At 45.2% G+C, this 22959-nt stretch overlaps 1 protein-coding gene across 1 annotated transcript in view; it reads right to left on the reverse strand.

Moving 5' to 3' along the window:
• DNAJC2 (DnaJ heat shock protein family (Hsp40) member C2) overlaps positions 1-22959 on the reverse strand; it is a 316362-nt gene that overhangs the window by 73022 nt on the left and 220381 nt on the right. Inside the window, exons 13-14 of the mRNA XM_085654025.1 lie at positions 20806-20990; positions 18038-18138 (exon numbers count right to left, since the gene is read on the reverse strand). Coding sequence (XP_085510151.1) covers positions 18038-18138; positions 20806-20990 — 286 coding nt within the window. The remainder of the gene's footprint in view (positions 1-18037; positions 18139-20805; positions 20991-22959) is intronic.

Raw genomic sequence — 22959 nt, forward strand, 5'->3', positions numbered from 1 at the left:
CTCTGTCCTGGGCGTGATCGACCGGCAGGTTGCAGGTTCCTTGAAGGCTTCTCTCCCCTGATTCATCACGCTTTGTAGCATGGGGAGGAACTGGCTCCTTGTCTGGATGGGGAGCAGTGTCTTGACGAGAAAATCGGCTTTCGGTTTCTCCTCGTCGAGTTTGACGCCGAAGGCCATTGCTGCGCTCCTGACCACCATATTGTAGACCCCGATGTCGTCGGGTGGTGAAGGCCTCGAAGGGTACGTGTCCACGGGCTCCTCCGGGTTTTCGGTGTCGAGATCGTGCCATTCGACGTCGTTGCTGGTAGATGCCGCCGATTCGTAGAACGACCGTTGGTCTTCTTCCTCGGCTTCTCCCTCATAATAGGGCTCTTCTTCCTCTTCGAGTTCTCTTGTCAGCCCTTCGGCGTCGAACTCGTCTTCGACCTCACCGACGTCCGCTGATGAAACCGTTGGAATCTTGAATTCCTTCATTCTGGCGTCGAACTCCTTCTTTCTTTGAAGGATGTTCTCCATTTCGGCCTCGAGCCGCCTCTTCTTTTTCTCCATCTCGGAGATGCTTTCGGCGTCGACCGCGGGTCTTTTCGATGAAACTTGCGTCGACGTCGAACGTTCTTTCTGCGTCGATCGGCCCGTTTCATGGGATGCTTTCGACGACCCTTGCCTTTCGGCGTCTTTCGGCACCAGGGAGTCCTTATCCAAGGATCCGCTCGGCCTCTTGTCCGTGGTTCCCCCTTTGGACGTCGAAGTTTTCGGCGCCGGGGCTCCCTTCGTGGACTTTGACTCAGATTTTCTCGAGTCACCCTCGTGTTGTCGAGGTACTTTCTGTTTTGCGCTCGACGATTCTCTTACCTCGTCTTCTTTTTTCTTGTCGGTCTCTACGACCGTGAAGTTTTCGGCTGTCTCGGCGTCGTTGTCCTCGTCGTCCGAGGAGAGGCCCAGAGCGTAGAGCGTCGGGGGCTTCCCCTTGCCATCCATGCTGGCGTTGGCCCTTCTCTGCCGCTCTCTCACCCTGAGTGTCTTCGGCGCGAAGGCTGAGCAGGCGTTGCAGTCGATACTCTGGTGATCGACCGGTAGGCAGAGGTTGCAGACCGGATGCTGGTCTTTCTGCGCGAACTTGTGGTGGCAGTTTGGGCAGAACTTGAATGGCGTCTTGTCCATTGCGCTCAGGGTCTCTGAGCGTGCATTCTCCAAGGCCGTCGAAGAAAAAGGGCGCTGGTCCTCCTTTCTTCGCGCTCCTGATGAAATCTTTTCCTTTCCTGATATCTTCTAGTGTTTCTATCGACGAAACTCGCTTTTCTTCCTTCTTCCTTCGAGTGTAATTCTGGAGCTTCCCGATGACGATCCAGACCCAACGGCGGAAAAAAGAATCTGAAGATGGCGCCCCAAAGGTGGGACTTCCGCAGGAAGCACGACGACGTCACGGGAGGTGCACCAAATGGTGTACGTCGACGCCCAACTGGGCTACGAAAAAAAAAAAAAAAACCAAAGAAAAGACTACGAATCCGGTCCCAACCACAAGATCGCGGAATAATGCACAGCATAGTGAATCCAGAAAGATTCACGCTGCAAAACTGTCAATCCTCGTTCCAACCAAAAATCTATACAAAATTCTGATTTTTAAAGAATACAGGGGACGCTCTCTTTTCAAACGTGAGAGAAGTACAGGGCCTTCAATCACCACTTCTGCCAGAACAGTCAGTTAAGTTAATACAACCGATACAATTTACTGGCGCACATAGAATTAATGACAAAAGGAGAAGTCCTAGCACGACTATTATGACAGCCATCAATCAGCTCATTACAAGTAACATCAACTCCACAACGTAATAAAACTCGGATGTAAAGGAGACCAAAAAGTGACAAAAAATCCAGTAAGCCAGGAAGGACCACTAAAATATACAAATCAGGAACGTGCTTGGTCTAGCTTGTTAAAAACAATGCAACTCTTGGTAGAGGCCCTCCATTACCAATTTGATAAAATGGACACCCAACTGAGGCTATTAGACACCTTGGCTATCTTTGTGGTTGCCATCGACAGGAAGTTGGGTTCATTAAACAAACTTCTACAAAAGAAATACAACCACTCGCAAGGTGCAAACTTAAGTTATGGATGTGGTCCTATTATTGATAAATTGGCCTCTCTCCCAGCAATGCTGAATGACTTTTGCAATCAAATTAAAAAGTCCACGCAGGGCTCAGATAAAGAATCTCGAGAGACTCACAGAAAATGAAACATGTGATCCGACAAACACAACACCAACTAAAGCTAAAAAAAAAAGGGAGGCCTTGGGATAAAGGAAGCCGGGCTCATACGAATAGAGATCTAGACGCCAGAGAATTCAAAACATCAGATGGCCAGACGTCTGAAGCCTCACTGGAGGATAAAGTAGATAAACTAATGAACGCAAAACAAAGGCGAGCAAAAATACGGAAAGGCCGAAATCAAAAAACAAACCTAAACCATGAAGGATTCAAGCGTCTTTTTGGGACGTCATCGCCCCCAGTACAAAGCGGACTTGAGCCCGGAAATGAGTATAGCAGGGACCCCTGAACGAAATGCAGTAAGTGCAAAAACAATAAAGCAGTCTGTCAACAAAGTGAAGGGAGCAACTGAGAAAACACAAACCCCTGGGAATACTAAGAAAGAGGAAGTAGAAGCCGCGCATCAGGTAGGGACTGACTTGACTTCCCAACTAACAAAAAAGGAAAAACACAATCTGAGCTTGAGCAGAACAAATCACAAAAGAGTGATACTACAATCTGTTCTACTGTCAATAAAACAACAATTGGTGAAGGCAATTTTGCATCAAGGCCTGAGAATGAAATGGACCAAAGGATACTGCCTAAGATGCCAATAAAAACAACAAGGAATAATCTTACAGAGACAACTGACAGTGAACTGGCCTCTATTATACAAGTGACTCCATCCATGCATAGAAGGACGAACCAAAGATTAAACATATGCACCCATGAAAGAATTGGGAATCACGCTAGGTGCCCCCGGGCAAGGAGAGGATGGCCAAATGTTCAACTTAAGAGGACAACAAACAATTTGTCACCAAGAAAGAGATGAAGTAGCACGGTCTATAAATCAGGCAACACTGTCCGAAACAAAAAATTCCACTCAAACGAGCAAATCCAACAAAAAGATCTGGAGCCCAGGAGACTCAAGAAGTGTAACAAACACTACATGGCTGAGTCCAGATTATATATTGAAAGGCAGGCATGACATATTGAACAGAGGCAACATCTTACGGCTGCTATCTCACATTCCCTACCTGAAAGATGTGACAACTGCAGATCTGGTTTCAATCTAATTCATAGCCGATGATGGATCAAGCGGCGAAAAAACTAAAGCAACATGGACAACATAATTAATTGCACACAAAATATTTGCAGAGGCTCAAACATTCAAAAACTGGGGGATAACAACTCCTTACATAAAACCAAGATACCCAGAATTATTAATTCCTGTAGCAACAGAGGGAGCACAGGCTTCTGTAATCAGGCACGGAACATCGGTACTTAGAGGTGCAGTGGGGATAAGTGGAGCAAGAAATATGCAACATCTCAGTATTAGTAGAAGTACCGAAGATGGGGCATCATCTCCAACAGGACTAAGTGATCTAAGATGGACCGCCAGAACAATAAACAACCATGCAAATTGACAAACAGGCTCACACTTAAGATCGATTGAGGATAATCACTTAAGAATATGCACATGGAATGTCAATGGCCTGGCCTCCAAAATGACTGATACAGACTTAATCAGCTATATAAGGTCGTTTGACATTTTGGCACTGCAAGAAACATGGCAAAGAAATCGCTCTCAATATCATCAAGCCTAAATTTGAGTTATCCTCGGTGTCTAAAGAGTCAGTCCATACAATCAACTATAAAAGGATTAAATACTCCGCTGCAATCGATGGACGCACTCTAGAAAAGGTCAGACAGCTTTTCCACACTAGAACCGGCTCTAGCGAAATTGAGAAATGGGAGCATCTTACTTCCACTATGGCAACCTACTCTACAAGACCTAAGCAACAGGTGCAACTGGGCCGCAGTAGCATGACAAATTTTACACGAGAGCATAAAGAGAAGATCAAGTGTTTAAAAAAATCAATCAATCAATCATACGATGAGACAACTACGGAATAATCCTATGGATACTGTAAATCATGACCTGTTACGGAAATCGAAGGCATTACTGAAAAAAATAAAATTGGAAGCCAACAGATCTGTGGAAGAAAACATGTGGGCAAAACTATATGAGGATTCCAAACGGAGTGATGGTGAAAGATTTTGGAAAACCATGAACCATTTTTAAGAGCTATGCATGAGGGAGTTCTCTAATATAACAGAAGAAGTTTGGGCAAGCCACCTTAGAAGTCATTTTAATCAGGATAAAGATTTTTATTTGGAGACAAAAACCGTTAATGTGATCTGAAATTCTGTCAACAAAAAAATCACTCACTGCATAGGAACACAGGTAATCAAGAAGGTCTCGCAACCAGCCGCAAATGAAGGAGTGTCAAGTTTACAAAAGAATATCAGGCGCCAAATTAAAAAGGGAAGAAAAGAGGGGGCGCCAGGCCCGAACGGAATTCCGCCCATCCTTTATAAACCAGAGGAAAAAGAAAGGGCTGCAGCGCTCGAGCCATTATTCTTGGAAAGAAGGCACTTTAATATATTGCCCAGCTCTTGGAAGGGCTCAATCATCTCTCCCATTTTTAAATCTGGGGACAAATCTCTTCCTAAAAACTATCAACTAGTTGCCCTTAGGGATAACGAGGCAAAATATTTTGCAGGAACACTTTTAGAAGAACTGCAGGACTGGGCCACAGAGAAATCCCTAATTCCGGTTAACCAGACCGGCTTCGACAAATCGGTGGGGACAACCTCCAACATTTTAACAATCGGCATGCTAATAGATCAGACTGAAACAACTAAAATGCCGATTCACTTTTGTTTCATAGATTATAAGGCTGCCTTCGACCACATAAACTGGAACATGTTATGGTCCAAATTAAAGAGATGGGGGATACCAAGACCACTGTTAGACCTTCTGATCAACCTGCATAAGGAGACATGGCTCCAGATAAAGTTGGGAGACGGTTCACTCCTGTCAAGACGTATAGCAACCAACAAGGGCCTTAAACAGGGCTGTGTTTTAGCTCCCACACTATTCAACTTGTTTTTAGGGGACCTAATCCCGATCCTCAATATCTGTAACTCCCATGCACCAACATTAGGAAGGCTATTACTACCGTGTCTTCTCTATGTGGACGATATAGTCCTAATCAGCCATACAAAAGTTGGGCTACAACATCTTGTGAATGCAACACAGGGATACTCGGATGCAAATGAACTGACAATAAACCTGGAGAAAACAGAGACATTGACAATCAGTAAGAAAAGGAATAAGACACCTGGTTTTGGAATAATACTCGTATTGAGGATACGCCACTATATAAATATCTAGGTGTAGAAATTGATAACAGTGGCCAGTTTACTGTACAGAAAGGAATATGCTACTTACCAGTATGCATCTGTTCTTGGCATGTAGAGCTGCAGATCTACACACTTTTGCATAGATCGCCATCTGGTGTTGGGCCCGGATGTTTGCAGTTTGTTTTTCCTCTTGGAAAGTCTTTGGAAGTCACGAGGTCGGTGACTCCTCCCTTGGTTCGTATTGCACATGGGCTTCGGCTCCATCCTCAGATTGTTTTTCGCCAACAGGGAAAGATGGAGCGTAGTAATAACAGTGAAGAAACCCATGTGTGTTGTATCTAAATAAGATAGACTGGAACAGATACAGGTAGCCGGGGAGGCGGGTGGGCGTGAGTAGATCTGCAGCTCTACATGCCAAGAACAGATGCATACTGGTAAGTAGCATATTCCGTTCGAGGCATATGAGCTGCAGATTACACACTTTTGCATAGACTATATAGCAGTTCCCAACCTTAGCGGCGACCACCGGTATCTGCGGCAGTGGTTTGAAATAGTGTTTTTAGTACAGCCTGGCCCACACTAGCTTGTTGCTTGGTTTGCACATCTACACAGTAATGTTTAGTGAAAGTGTGTGGTGTTGACCATGTAGCTGCTTTGCAGATACCATCTAATGGGATGTTCCCTAGAAAAGCCATAGAAGCCCCTATCTTTCTTGTAGAGTGGGCTTTAGGGGGAACAGATAGCGTGTGTTTTGCTTTGTGGTAGCAAATCTGTATGCATTTCACAATCCACCTAGCTATCCCTGATTTAGAGATGGGGTTGCCTTTATGAGGTGGAGAGAAAGAGACAAACAATTGCTTTGTCTTCCTGAAAGGTTGTGTTCTCTGGATATAGTAAAGCAAGGCTCTTTTAACATCCAGTGTGGGTAGAGCCCTTTCTGCAACAGTTTGAGGTTGCGAGAAAAAACCCGGTAATTCTACCGATTGGTTAAGATGAAAGGGTGAGAGGACTTTGGGTAGGAATTTTGGGTTGGTACGTAGGAGAACCTTGTTCGGGTGCATTTGGAGAAAAGGTTCTTGTATAGTAAGTGCTTGTATTTCACTGACCCTTCTAAGGGAGGTGATGGCTACAAGGAAAGCTGTTTTCCATGTGAGGAATTGCAGTTCGCATTTATGCAAGGGTTCAAAAGGTGGTCCCATTAGCCTTGTGAGCACTATATTTAAGTTCCACACAGGTGAGGGTGGCACTCTAGGGGGAAATTATTCGTTTTAGACCTTCCATACAGGCTTTAATGGCAGGCACTCTGAAAAGTGATAGGTGCTGTCTGTTTTGTAAGTAAGCAGCAATTGCTGCGAGGTGTAGCCGAATAGATGTATATGCTAGGTTACATCTTTGTAGGTGTAGTAAGTAGCATATGATGTGCTGTATGGATGCGTCTAGAGGGTGGATTGTGTTGTTATGGCAGTAAACAACAAATCTTTTCCACTTGGCAGCGTAGCAGGCTCTAGTGGTAGGACGTCTAGCTTCTCTGATAACATTCATACAGTCGGGGGGAAGGTTAAGGTATCCGAACTCTAGGATTTCAGGAGCCAGATCGCAAGGTTGAGCTGAGCTGGGTCCGGTTGTCTGATCTCTCCATGGTTCTGGGTTAGGAGGCATGGTGAGAGGTGTAATTTTTGGTGTGGCACTACTGAGAGTTCCAGCAACGTGGTGTACCATGATTGTCTGGCCCATGTTGGAGCTACTAGAATGAGTGCGAGGGAGTGCTGTTGTAGCTTTCGCACCACTAACTGAATTAGTGGGAGAGGTGGAAAGGCGTATGCAAATTTGCCTGACCAGTTCATCAGTATTGCATTGCCTTTGGACAATGGGTGTGGGTATCTGGCGGCGAAGCTTGGGCATTTTTTGTTTTCGTGGGTGGCGAATAGGTCTATTTGTGGATGCCCCCACATTTGAAAGAACGGGTGAAGAACTTGCGGGTGAAGTTCCCACTCGTGGATCTGCTGTGTCTGTCTGCTGAGCAGATCTGCCATGGTGTTCTGGACTCCTGGGATATGTTGGGCTAGGAGAAAGATTTTGTGTGGAATTGCCCATCTCCATATGCTCTGTGCTAGTTGAGAGAGCTGTGGAGAGTGTGTGCCGCCTTGTTTTTGGATGTAGTACATGGCGGTCATGTTGTCCGTACGGATAAGGACTGCCTTGCCTAAAATCTGTGTGTGAAAGGATTTTAGGGCTGGAAAGATTGCCAGTAGCTCCAGATGATTGATGTGGAGTAACTTTTGTTGCGGCGTCCATGTGCCCTGCACTGTGAGGTGTAGTAGATGAGCTCCCCAGCCGGAGAGCGATGCGTCTGTTGTCAGGATTATTTGTGGAACCGGGTCCAGGAACGGTCGACCTCTGGAAAGATTTGTGGCGTTCCACCACTGCAGAGAGCGATGGGTGCGACCGTCTACCAACACCAGATCTGTCAGTTGCCCCTGGGCCTGGTTCCATTGGCGCGCTAAGCACTCTTGGAGTGGACGCATCTGGAGTCTTGCATGAGGCACTATAAAAATGCAAGAGGCCATCATCCCTATCAGTTGCATAAACACTCTTTCTGGGAGGGAGTGTTGAAGTATGAATTTTTGACGCAAAGCTTGAATGCTTGCGATCCTTGCCGGATTGGGGTAGGCAATGGCTTTTGAGGTGTCTATGGTGGCACCAAGGTATTGCTTTATGTGGGATGGTGTTAGCTGGGACTTTTGGTGGTTCACCGTGAAGCCTAGTTGGTGAAGTAGCTGGATTGTAGTAGCGGTGTGGTGTACACATTGGTTGTAGGACGCGGCTTTTATCAGCCAGTCGTCCAGATACGGGAAGGCGTGAATGTGCTGTCTTCTGAGGTGTGCCGCCACTACCGCTAGGCACTTGGTAAATACCCGTGGTGCTGTTGTGACCCCCGAATGGGAGCACCTTGAACTGGTAGTGTTGCCCGTCCACTACGAATCTGAGGTACTTTCTGTGGGCATGGTGTACCGGAATGTGAAAGTACGCGTCTTTCAAGTCCAGTGTGGTGAGAAAGTCGTCCTGGGAGAGGAGCGGAAGTACCTGCTGAAGTGTTACCATGTGAAAATGGTCCGAATGTATGTATGTGTTTAGAGGTCGGAGATCTAAGATAGGTCGTAGAGTCTTGTCTCTTTTTGGTATCAGAAAATATAGGGAGTAGACCCCTACATTTTGCTGATTGTGGGGGACCTGTTCTATTGCGTGTTATTGTAGGAGGGAAATCACCTCCTGCTTTAGTAACGTGGAATGTTCTTGTGACATTGGGCGTTGCCTGGGTGGAATGTTGGGGGGTAGATGAGTTCTAGGCAGTACCCTGAACGAATAATTTGGGTCACCCACTTGTCTGATGTGATGGACTCCCAGACGTGAAGGAAAGTTTGTAGTCTGCCCCCGACCGGAGTGAGATGGTCTGGGGGGAGCAGGGGAAAGTCATTGGGTAGGCAGTGTAGCAGAGCGGGCAGTATTTGTTTTGCCTCTGCCTTTGTTATTTCCTCTATATCCGCCTCTTTGATAACCTTTTGTGAAGGTGGACTGCGGAGGGGATTTGTAGGACGTGGACGCGCTATCCGAGGAGTATCCTCTGCCCGTGCCACAAAAGGAAGAGCGGCGAAAGGAGTGTCTAGGAGGGTGAGACTGTATGGCTCCCATAGATTTCGCCGTATCTGTATCTTTTTTCATCTTCGAGGGCCTCATCTATCTTTGGGCCGAATAAATGTTCCTGATCAAACGGGTGGTTTAATATGGAGGCTTGTACCTCGGGTTTAAAGCCGGACACTCTCAGCCAAGCGTGTCGACGGCGTAGGACACTGGTGTTAATGGCCCTGGAGGCTGTGTCTGCTGCGTCTAATGCACAGCGTATAGAGGTATTGGTTATGGTCTTACCCTCTTGGATTAGTTCATTGGCCCTATTTTTATATCTTTCTGGGAGATGGTGCATGATGGTTTCTAGTTCATCATAATGCGCCCTGTCGTATCTGGCCAATAGCGCTTGAGTGTTGGCGATACGCCATATATTAGCTGCCTGTGACACAGTGCGTTTTCCTGATGCATCCAGGAGCTTTGATTCCATGTCAGGTGGTGGTGCTTCGCCTGACGCCTTGGAATTTGATCTCTTTCTTGCGGTGGATACCACTAGGGAATCTAGTTGCGCTGGCCCTTTGATGTAGGCAGGATCTGTAGGGGCAGCTTTATACTTTTTTTCTATGCGTGGGTTTAGGACCCTAGCCCTGACTGGGTCTTTAAAAACCTCTGGCGCATGTTTTATTACCCCTTTGAGCATAGGTAGTATAGCAGTAGACCTATGTGCTGTATCAAAGGTGTCTAGGAGGAAATCTTCCTCTACTGGGTCAGTGTGTAGCTCTACCCCGTGATAATGTGCCGCCCTCCGAAGTAGGTGGTGAAAACCTAGTGAGTCTTCTGGTGGCGATGGCCTGGATGGATATAGGTCATCTTGTGGGACATCTGGAATGTCTGGATTATTATAATCATCCCAGGGGTCTGGGGATCCTGTAGGGGTGGGGTCTTGTGGCACATCTGCTGGGTCGTAGTATGGGTCCCCCTGATCATCATGGTCTGGAGACGGGGTTGGAGAGCGATGAGGCAGGGGTGGAGAAGGTGGAGGTGGAGAGGGTGGAGGAGGTGGAGGAGGCGGGGAAGGCACTCTGAAAGGGCAGGTAGCACAGTCCTTCCTCTTTGGAGGTGGAGCTGGTTTGTCCAAATGTCTCTTTTTAGAGGACAGTGCCAAATGTCCAGTTTTTGGATCCTTGGTAAGTGTCTTTTGCAAAGGATCCGGTGTAAAAAGTTCTTGCGACACAGGTTGTTCGGTCGGCGCCGATGTTTTCGGCAGAGACACGCCTCAAACCCTTAATAAAATGTACCACCACAACTGGTCATTAAAATAAGGACAGTTGGTCCGGTAAACACAGAAAGCTAGAGAGGGCTGATAGCCCACCATTGTACCTAAAAGACCTTGCTGGGGTAACAAAATACCAAAGAGAAGAGCATAAGAAAGTGTGGCCTGCAAAAAGAGCATGGGTTTGGTACATCAGGCAGCACTCAAGGCATTTCTCACCATGCACAGATGAACTTTTTGGAAGAGTGTCTGGTCGCAAGAATAGCATCAGACACCTCAGTCTGCAAGTTGAATACCATCAGGGGTCGAGACTCTAGATGCAGGACTCTGCCCTGTTGCTGCGCTCGACGGTCCTCCCAAAGTGGTAGCCTGATCAGAGGACAAGTGCTTAGAAGATCTGAGTACCACACCCTCATTGGCAAGATCAGGGCGATTAGAATGACTTGGGCCCACTCTGTCCTAATCTTTTCAAGCACTGGAGGTAGGAGTGGGAGCATTGGAAATGGGGATAGAGCCCCCTTCTTCAGTTCCAGCCAGAAAGCGTCTCCTATTATATGCCTCAGAGGAAACTTAAGTGTGCTAAACTGCTGACACTGCACTTTCTCAACTGTGGCAAACATCTAACCAGTGGAATCCCACTGACTGAAGAAGCCCTGCACCACATCGGGATGGAGAAGCCACTTGTGATCTGCCAGATAACACCTGCATAGCCTGTCCACTCTGGCATTACTGGACCCTGCCAGTCTCCCTTTGATAGCAATCAGGAAGGCTCTGAGGGCTAGATTGAACACTCGAGGCTTAAGCATGTTGATATGCAGCTGGCTCTTAGCAGGAAACCAGAGGCCTCTGATCCCCACCTCTCCCAGATGGCACCCCCCCGCAGCAATGCATCTGTAACTACCTTTAACTCTGGGTGGGAAGGGAGAGTGACCTACTGCAAATCAGGCTGACGTCCACTACTGCAGATCCTCCACTGTCTCCTTTGGAATATGAATGGAGTTGGAGAGGCAGCCCTGATCCTGGGCTCATAGGAAAACGAAGGACTACTACAGAGCATGCATGTGCCACCTGGGGTTCTTGAAGAGGATGATACACAAGACGAGGAGACCGAGAAGTCTCAAGAGCCATCCTCAACAAAACCCAGAACTGATCCCAAAACATCAGGATCATATCCTGAATGTCCTAGACTCGCTGCATTGGAAGAAAGGTCTTGAAAGTCAGTGTGGTCAGAACTGACCAAATAAATGGAACCCTTTGTGTTGGGAGTAGCTTGGACTTCGGCTCATTGATGGTGAAACCAGATGATGTCAGGAGTTTATCTGTTGTTCGGAGGTGCCCTACCAATGATTGGCCTTTAGCAGCGAGTCACTGAGGTACAGGAATGTATGTATGCCTGACCTCTGAAGATGAACAGCGACTACCATCATCACTTTCGTGAACACTCAAAGTGAGGTTGAAGAGGAGCGCAACAAACCGAAAATGGTGTTGGTTCACCCTGAACTGCATGTAATGCCTGCTGTACTTCACAACAGGAATAAGGAAAGGGCGTATCCTGCAAGTCTAAGGAAACCATGCAGTCAACTGGGTCCAGATAAGAGAGATCGGAGCTAGTGTGAGCATTCTGAATTTGCAGTTCTGCAGAAAGACATTCACCGGGCAGAGGTCTGGAAACTGCCTGAGACGCCCCTGTCCTCCTTTGTAATGAGGAAGTAGCCCAAACAGCATCCTTGTACTTTTTCAGTGTCAAGTGCCTGTTCGATGTAACCCTTGGAGAGTAAAAGATTGACTTTCTTCATTAGGATTACAGAGAGCTCCTCCAAAATTCACTCTGGTGTGGGAGGAAGGTGAGGTGGGGAAGAAAAAAAAAAGGGAGGGTGTAACCCTTTTGAACAATCTATAAGACCCATCGGTTGTGATGGATCTTCAAGCGGGAAGGATCAGTTCAATCGGGTCTCGTACTGGCCTGTCATAGGGGCAAACTTTGGTGGCTTAGTAGCCACTGCAGCATGGGAGGAAGAACTGAAGAATAGTCCCTGCTGAGCTGTTCTTTTCTACCAATGCCACATTTATGGCCCGAAAGGACTCGGCTGTGTGAGGTACAATCGGATGAGCGGGTTAGTGTTGCCTGCAAGCTACCCCTCTGGAGTAACCCCTAAATTTAATGAAGTGGTGAAAATGGCTCTGCAGGCATCAACTCCAAGAATCGTGCTGTGGTGCAACTGTTATTATTCTAGCACCAAATCAGCCTGTTATCCAAAGAGCCTTGAGTCGCCATGGGGCATATCCATTGAGATATGTGCAGGTCAACAGAAATCCCAGTTGACCTCATCCAGGTATGCCTTTGAACATGACGCTAGTGCAAATAGCTCTGTCAATGCAGACAGTAGAATCTAGGCCAACCCGAGCACATATTCTGCCACATCCTGGCCGTTCTGTATCGTCTTGGACAGCTAAGCCCTGCGGTCCTCTGGGACAGTCAGCAAGATCTTGCTGGCCATGTCCCATATCAGACTTGTGTACCTGCTAATAATCAAACCACACTGATAGTGGCTCACTGATGAAAACATTATTTACCAGAAAGCATCAATTTTCTTGGATTCCCTATCCAGGGTTTGGATGGAAAATAACTGACCTTACTGGAGGGCTGCACAATCCGGCTTCCGGTGTAGGATGCTTAGTAAGAAAGTCCTTACCACCAGGAACAGGTCTATGTCGTAGAGCCACAGGTTGACTGACTCGTGGAAAGGAAAATGGTTTGGACCGTGTAGCCATAGGACCATCAGTACAGGCTTTCTTATATGGCAGTAATGGCTCAGATGAAGAAGGCTCTGGCAGGAGAACCTTAGAAAGCTTGTTTTCATCTAAGTGGTGGGAAACTGAAGTTGTAGTGTCTCAGGTGCTCTCGAATTACTAATGCAAACAAAGCATTTTACTCTGTTCGTGATCCCTGTGGCGAGTCAAGACAAGATCTGTTTCAGGAGATGTATCTAGCCCACTCTTAGTTTGTGGGTCTAGATATAATGCATTATTATTGTATTGATGGGGAGAAATCAGTCCCCATAATCATCGGTGTACCGAGTGGTCATATGTGTCTCCTGTACTGGGTCGGAATATGAGGCAAAAAAATAATTCAGTCTCAGCTGGTAATGACACTGATGCACAAATCTCGGATTAGAGCAAACTATCTGAGCTTTGTAATTTCATAGCGCAACATAGGTCTAGATTGGGCAAATGTTGGCACAAAGTCTTCTACTGGCGCTTAGTCCGTGTTAGTGAACGAGAAACACCAATGGCATCTATACCAATTTGGCACAGACCTGGTAGCGGGTCCAGACCCACAAACACAATCACTACTGGAGACACCTGCAGCTCCATGGGGTCTGAGAGTATGCCTAAAAGAGCTGGAATCACACCAAATATCTGGTGCATGGGGTCCTTGAAGCTGTAAAGCGGACTACTGCCTGGGAAATTTGGAGTCAGTCAGGACCAACTGTGGAATTGGTTCCGATTTTGGAGACTTCAAAGGGGTGTGATTTTTATCTTGACATCCTTTTACTTTCTTGTGGGATTTTGGTCTTCTTATGCCTGGACTTCGACTTATCAGACGCCTATGACAGAGAAACAGACCTCTTGCTCGAACAGCTATGACATGTAACTGGGATTGAGCCCGGACCCGCAACTTCGGAGTAGGACCTATGATCTGACCACAAGCTCTTGTGTTCTGTGACAGAGTTTTGCCTGCCTGTTGGAATGCCTTTGGGTGCACGTGTACTCACATGACATGTCTTGGAGTCATGCCCGGAGCCTAAGTACCAGAGACATACCTCATATGGGTTTTCACCAACATCTGCTTCTTGCAGTCTCTCATGACTTGAAGCTTTTTGCGGGGACATCATTCCCTAGCACACTGTTGGAAAATATGGAAACCATCGGAAGACCGCCAAAGTGGAAGTGCAGCTCTAGAGCCACATCAGCAGGTGCGACAATATAGAATTAACCTCAGCGACTATAGGTGGTGTTTATATGCTGCTCTACTCCTTCCCGTCCAGAGTGCCACAGAGCTACAGGATGCCTACCACCAACCAGAGCTTGGGAGCACTGCTAAGAAAAATATCTGGGTTCAGTCTGGTGCCTGGGGATATTCTAAAAGTTAAGATTCAGCAGATAAAATTATCCATCAGAATACACTTAATTAAATTGTGTTCTCCAATTTACAATCCTCTAAGATTGGCATAAAACACAACACACAAAAGAAGAGAGAGAAAAATTGTGTGTACACTAATTACCCAGTAGCAGCTTGTGGGCACAGTTTCCTACTTGCAACAAACAATTGTAAACTGGGGGATAAACCTGGTGTAAACTTGTCTCAACTGGTAATTTTGACACAGGGTTTTACTGCTAAAGTTATGGTGATATGCTCGCTGAGGAGGGCCGTATACCACTCCCGGCAATTCATAGGATGCTGCTACCAGGCACCAAGCCCATGCGCACTCGACCTCTCCAGATATCCATAGCTCGCACATGTATGATGATAATCCATCGCATGTCCAAAAGTAGACCCCCGTACTCGCCTGTACTTTCTTTAGTAGGTTTCCCCAGAGAGGAGAAATACTATACTGCTGGTGCTCTCCACATCTGGACCGACCTTGCAGCCACAGAGATAGAGGCCCTGTTTGAGGAGGGCCCACTTAGGACATATGCCCAGATGACCGACCAATACGGCCTCCCGCCAGGCCAGTTTTTAACACACAGGCAACTCTGACAGTAGCCGCCGCTACTGGGACCCAAACGAGGGGCAGCCTCTGACACATCCAGTCATATATACCATTTTGCACATGGGATCGGGCCGGCACCTGGTCATGTGGCTCTACAAGGCCCCCCGGAACTGATCCTCACCCCATTACAGTCATTGCGCCAGACATGGGAAACAGAAATGGGGAGAGTGTTTAACGATAAGGAGAGGGATACAGCCTTAGAATACCCCAAAAAGGTCTCCAGGAACGCGCGTTTCAGGAACATTCAATATATAATGTCCTTCACAGAGCATACCTCATGCCACACCGCCTCCACCGTTTTTATCTAGACACACACTTTGCATGCCCTCTATGTCAAACCCCTGAGGCAGACTTTAAGCACATGTTTTGGGACTGCCCCACCATTCAAGACTACTGAGATCGGGTCCACCAGACGCTTAGGGTGACGACCAACATTACGACTATGTCCGAAGCGTGTGCCCTCGGGATCTTCCGCAGGCGGAAGGCTGAAAAAGGGCTGAACCGCTTTGCATCCCTTGCCATTCTTTTAGCAAAAAGGGGAATAGCCATGCACTGGCGGGCCCCAACGGTACCCCCGGAAGCAGCCTGGGTAGGCGGCATGAAAAAAATGGGGTAAGGCGGAAGAAGAGGTGCTGAGAGAAGAGGAAGTAAAGGGAATCCGAAAGCATCCCATTTCTTTAGAATGGGCACAGTTATACACATTCACGCACGAAACAACTCCGACGGAAGCACCAGTAGACTCCCAATCCCAGACCCCACCTCTGTCCCCCTGTAGGGTCAGTAGCAGAAGTCCCACGACAGAGACCACCTGCCTAAATCCAAGGTCCAGCTAAAGTCATACCGGGAGCTCTCCTCTTCTACACTAGGGTAACCTGCCATGAGGGCTTCAACCCCCCCCCCCCCCCCCAACATCCGTACCATCACACCGTACAAAGGTAACAACACCGTCTGCACTATTGATATCTTCGACACATAGTCCGATAGCTCCCCAACGTCTCCCCTAGTTTCACCCCCATAGTTGGCAGTTCGCTGTTTCACATCGGCAGCTACGACTCTGATGACAGTTAGATGGGAACACATTCAGACAAGATTAGACACAATAACACAGGGAAAAGAAAACATGGGAGTGGAATATTTATGCATGACCATTGGAAGCATGCCCAGCCAGAGTATAAGAAACAACCACTGAAAAGCACAAACCAGCAGGAGGGTTCCTCGCAGAAACTTTTTCCAATGTCTAGTTTTTATAATGGCGGGGATGCAGTAAAAGTGTATGCTATTCCTTACAATCATTCCGCTCCCAATTGCAGGTATATGTCAATGCATTATAATGATGTAAGATGTCAATATGTAATAAGTAATGTAAAAATCCCAATAAACAAATTTTAAACGAAAAAAAAAAGTTATGGTGATATGCTAAAAGATGTCCTCGTATGATATCTTCAAATACATTAAAGTTGTTTCTACATTTCTCTATTTCTTTTCAAAGTAGCCTACAGCAAGTTGATAGTGACCAGCAGAAAACAGATTCTTGAAAGGACACTTCGTAGTTCATTATATTAGTCACAATTTGTTCAATTTTAACCAATGTAATTCACATTTAATCACAAATGTCTAAGAGTTAAATACCTTTGTTTTACAGAAGAGCTGCAGTCCTATTCTTTTACCTGTAATTGCCAAGCTTTCGACAAAGTCTGGCACATGCCTTTTTAAAGGGTTACTACTAAGGTACCTGCAGAGTTAACTTTTAATAGTAAGAGCATTAGAAGTGTTTATAGCATTAGACTTTTTTACAGCATTACCTAATGCCAGCACACTGCCAATTTCTGTAGTACTTTGAGTAGGCAAACAGTAGAAACCATATCTACATATTGGAAACAAATCAAAACTGGAAGAGTGTCTGCTTGCCAAAAGCTCTTTTTCAGCCTAGTACAACCTTTAAATTGTGTTTTCATGTCACTATGATCTTGTCCCTTATTCTAAACTACTGCAAAACCCCCTTTTGTTTACAAATGTGTACACATTGCCAAGTTCTGGCATTTATTCAATGCAATTTGTTTTTAATAATGTTGTCGTAAATTCATCACCAATAAACAAAACCTCCCTTCCCCATATACATTTGTATCCATAACCCATTTTAATCAAAACCGTGCCTAATGAGCAATATGCAAAATGTGAACAATTCAAATACCGAAATTCCCTTTGAAAATAACAGATATGGAAAATACTTTCCTGTAAGGGCTACGTTTTTTTCTGGCCCATAAAAATTCAAAACTTCTAAATACAGGATCTAATTAATTCTTATGCTAAGAGAAGCTAGCTTAAACGCAGCTAAATGTCACCGCTACCTAATAGGACTATACCACTACTAGACGACCAGCACGCTGAACACCTATGGCATGCATCAACCTAATTTTTAATCTAGTTTACATTCAATTTTATCTTCATTTACAGTATAGTCATAAGCTTACCTTTTTGGGGGCATTATTTTATCAAGTTCAGCATGTAGGAGCCTTTATAGCAGCAAATTCTGCCTCACTTACCTACACACCTATTTAACAGCTACATCATCACCTTAGCCTCAGCATTACCACGCATAGTGCAGCAGTCACAAGGCTCAGTACCACTTACATTTGGTATTATTATCCCGCGCAGACCTATAACCTTTCACTCTGGCAGTGGTTTGTAGCGAAGCATGTGCAGGTCCGCCTTCATAGCGCATGCCTTCAATAGTAATCGTCTTTTAATATGTCTTATCCCCCAAATAATTTCAATATTTGATTTCAAACAACCCTGCTCTTCAACCGAAGTCGCTACAATTCACACCTAAACCTACCATTTCGAGTACTTTAATTTTATTTGACAAAACCTGTTTTGAGCACAATGTTAAAATCAACTGAGGTAACAAAATTACCAAGTCTCTGAAGGCTCTTCGCTTTACTAATGACATCTTTAGCGTTCCTTTTTATTCCAGAGGTTGAATGTAAGTTCATGTAATTGGCAATGACCTCCCATCTACGATGAGAAAAGACATAACAAATAGACCAGAGTATTAGGAAACAAAATATTGTTTGCTTGTGGTAAATGCACAATAGAAATATATAAAAAAAAGAATAAGGAAACTGGTCAATTAAAATATTAGTAAAGTCAATTACCTACACGTATTACTATGATTTATGGGCATAGTACACCTGTATCAATAAATGGCAAATAACATACTTTAAGCGTACTCTTATGACACAAGACTATCATCGCTAAAGGTGCTCAAATAAAATTTAAGTAGTTCACACACTCATTGGAATTAGAATATACATATGTGGAATACGGACTCTCTTCATCACTCTTCCCGCAACTCCTCCACTTCCTGAGAAAAAATTCTAAAAGTATAGTTTGTCATATAGGATACAGTCCTTCAACAGCTGCAGTGATGAAGACAAATATAATACTGGCAGGAGAGAAAGATCCTCACAACAGAGTGACCAAAGTCAGATGGACCTTATGAATGTACTTAAACAGTGCTTCAATCAAGTCAGCTGCAGGCACCATCTACTGCACTTGGCCTCACCATGACTTGCAGAGGCTGCCAAGTAGGAATCCGCAGATTACCATAAGGCACCGGATTCCCCTCAACTAAATCCCTTATCTATCCAACTCAACCCTCCCATTGCGCCTGCTTCCAGGTAAATTCCCAGCAACTTAATCTTGAGTGAGCGAGGGTGAGCAGTCCAAGTCTTCTCAGAGAGATATTGTGAGCGGCAGATACACAGACCTCAAACTGTCAAACAACAGACACAATAATTAACTGTCCCAACCAGTGCTTCTGTTAGTAAAAGGAAAGTACTTTAATGTCACAGCAATATGGGTTTGGGTTTAGGTACATTGTCTAGTTATTCACTAAATCTACTGTGTCCTATGCCAATGTTAGAGTGACCCCAATTATTTTTACGGTAGGTATATATCAGAGATGTGGTCATAGGCAAAGATTTGGCATAGGTATGAGTACCGTAAGCTATTACCAAGTCGGATAATGTGTAGTTCTATCAGTTCATGAGCCAAAGAGTTCATGCTGGCAAATGGCAACTTCCAAATAGCAGGTTTATTCTTGCTTGTTCAAGACAATCTCTCACGCTTGTGATATTAGACCATGTGCTTTCTGCTCAGTGAACATGAGCTTGGTGCAGCACAATGGATGGTGCACTCAGCTGGACTGCATTGGCGACATCATCTTCGGTAGCACAATACCGAAGACAGCACCCTCCCTTGAACAGCCTGAATCAACAGTGTGTCTGATTGGTGGGTGCCTGTCTTTGGTATTTGCAGCCTCCCAGCTGTGTGCAGATTCTCACAGGATACACCACAGGTTGGGAAGCAGTAGCACAAGTCTTTGAAAACATAAGACGACACATTGTTCTGGCTTGTAGTGTTGTCACGCAGATCGTCACATGAATAGCCCAGGAAGACTAGTTAACCTCACAAAGCTTGGGTCAGCACCAGCTTGGTTCCTGTGTTAGTCAGCATTTTCTGGGTCTTACACATGCCAGAAATATATGGCTGAGCTTCTCCTTGTGGCTAGTCTCTCCTGCAGGGTCAACCACTCTTCTTCCATCTGAGTAGGCAGGCAGGCTTCTAGGTAGACCTATAGCTGCTCCAGTAAAATGCACAGTCTTCAGGTAATGTTCTCTCATCTCTGGGAGGCCAGATGCCTTGCAGAGAACAGCCCTGGTATCACAGGAGCCCTTGTAGTACTCTTCAGAGCATTCCCTACCTTGATCAAGAAGAACTTGGAACAAGGTGTGATGATTCTTGGATTTTAGCGCTTACCATCAGCTCTGTTGAAAGCACAATTGGGCCACCTCTCTCTGCATCTACACCGCCATCATCTTAGCCAGAAATTGTATGCCTTACGTTTCGTCAGCTGCCTTTCACTTACATAGAGGTCTTCTAAATCTTCTGGCACAGATTTGACATTGTGCATAGTTAAAAATGCTAAATATTAAATGCCCAAAATTTAAATTATTGAATGACCAGAGGAATCCCCAATTCTAAAGATAAGGCCTCCAAACCAATGGCAGAAGGCATGTTTAATACTTACTTTAAGGGTTTCCCTTCAAAATATCTGAGATTAGAATTAAGAGGGTGCTCTCCAAATAATCCTGAGCAACCATGCTTAATAACAGAACAATATTTTCCCATAAGTCTTTCAGAGGTCTCATTGAATGATGGTCATGCTCTTTAAAAGACACGTTATCAGTACAATGACCCCTGGATAGTTATAAGAAAATACTCTTTGCAATTTAATAGATCTAAAAACCAAATAAAATGTAACTTTTCTCACCAAGGTATAACATGTCTCTTCTCAATATCAAGAATACATAAATAAATTCTTCCTATAGTACATCCTTAGCACATCCAGTTGCGACTGTAATGTTATTAAAATAATTGCTGAGAACCTAAGCAACTTTTTTCAGTGCAAATGAAAATGAGTTATCCCTAAAGTCTCAACCACTGAACATGGTAGAGGAGACAAAAGTGACAAAACCAGTTTATTAAAACATCTAGTTAGGCTCTTTAAATTGTAAACTACAGAATACATCTGTTTACAGATACAAAAGAATGTGTGGTTGTTCGACTACACCCCATATGTTGCTTTAACATCACATATAATTTCAGTGAAGATAATACCTTGCATTTGTCCCAGCTGGGAAGAGGTTCACAGCTTTGATTAATAACTGTAAGTCGTCTTCTGGATAATGTTTAGAACCTCCTCCCCCTCCTCCAGATGACTGCTCAGAGCTCTTTGATGCCTGGCGCATACGAGCCTCTGACTCCTCCTTCTCTTTCTTTATCTGTGCATTTACTTCTTGGATCTGAAAAAGATCATCCAAGATATTCAGTATGAAAAAGTTTCCAACAGTTCTGAGATATGAATATTTGTTTCTGTAACAAAAGGAAGGGCAAACACACACTGTGTCAGATGGGCATGCTCTCTTATTTAGTGGGCATAATCTGTAATGTAATGGGCATACATTACTAACTAATAAGAATTGATTACTTCCATTGTTTGTATATTTGGTCCAAAGCTTATACCAAAGTAGTTCCCTAACTAAAGGGCCAAATGTAGTTTTGTTCAATTTCAATAAAGAATCCCATCTGACCATAAAGCACCCTCTTCTCTACTTAGGATAACACACAGACTTGAATCTGGATTAATGATAAAGCAAGGTGTAGGAAGAGAGCTCGCTCTTGAAAGTGTACCAAAATGGGGTGCACTGTGTAGCGAGTCCAGGTATCCCTCACTAGTGTACAGGGGGCTTGCTGTAACAATCCCAAGGTGCTCTATTTGTGGTAGTGTGGTCGGCAGCCTTAGCCTTATCAGAGGTGGGCGAGATTTACCACGGGGACGATTCCTTACATATGCAACTATTACACGGACGCTCACTTCAGCATGGGGGGGACATAACAAATGAACCGCCGGCACATCAATTATTACAGTATCTACATGTAATGGGTGAGGGGTCGTATATAATACACTGGTTAGTGCAGGCCCTCCTTAAGTCACACGCTGCAGCCACTACAGAGGCTTCGCGCTCACTGGACTGACGATAGAGGCCGTCCTTGGACAGATAAAGACTGGGATCGAATATTTGCCAGCGCCACTCATGTACCGCGCAATTCAAGATTTAAATTAATACAAACATACATATTACACAGGGCGTATCTTTCCCCAGACAAAATTAACAAATATTTTATTTAATATCGACGCCTCTGCATGCCCAAGATGTAGTCTCTTGGGCGCTAATCTGCTCCACATGCTCTGGGCTTGCCCTCGGCTCCAGACTTACTGGAGTGCGGTATCGGCAACGTTAACTAACTGCACTAACATGGATGTGCCTGCAAATTGGGAAGTCTGTATCCTGGGGTTTTATAAAAGAAATAAGATACATAAAACGAGCTTCCGATTTCGAGATTTAGGCCTTATAACGGCGAAACGACTCATAACTAAAAGGTGGAAGCACAAAGACCCGCCAGAGGTATCATACTGGAAAAAATCCCTGGAGGTGTGGGCGCAGGCTGAAAGCACTACCCTACACAGGGAAGAAACGGCAGGGTTGAGGAAACATCCCATTGTGCAGACCTGCGACGCTATGCTCAAAATGCTCGTGCAGAGTGACGCCCTACTGCAGACAGCAGCGCAGGCGGAGGCTTAGCACCTGGACTGTTGCCGGAGAGTAGACGATATGCCGCGCCTATCTCCTTCCCCAACCATAGTGGTTGAATCAGATAAGAACCCGCATTCCATTCCCAACTGATGTTGCATGGCAGCAGAAACACCTCGGTGACCACACGCCCGTATGAGTAATGGAAATGGCAGCCCACACACGATAACGAGACATTATTCCAGATATGGCAACAGCAAATACGACACGTTATGTATAGTATTGAGTACATGATCTTCCCGCACACGGACATCTTTTGTTTGTTTAGGTTTATTATTGGTTAATACAAGAATTAGGTTGAAATGTTACATGTACAAAGGACCAACAAAAAAAAAAAAAGAAGAGATATCTAATGTGTAAGGGCGGTATTTATTCAAGCATATGGTTCTGTATATTTTAGGTATGATTTAGGGTAACACTAAAGAGTTTGGGCTCTACAGCGCCTACCATTCTTGTATGAGTGTTGAGACTACTGTCTATTTACATTGGACAACTCTTATTTTTGTTAAATTATAGATTTTTGTCAGGAATAGGTACACTCAACACGTTAACCCTGGTGATGGTTCAGAGATGACAGGATGTGTGAGCCGTCAGTGCTCAGGATAATTGGCATCTGGAC

Source organism: Triturus cristatus, chromosome 4_1 (genome assembly GCF_964204655.1).
Source record: "Triturus cristatus chromosome 4_1, aTriCri1.1, whole genome shotgun sequence".
In the NCBI taxonomy this organism is placed as follows: Eukaryota; Metazoa; Chordata; class Amphibia; order Caudata; family Salamandridae; genus Triturus; species Triturus cristatus.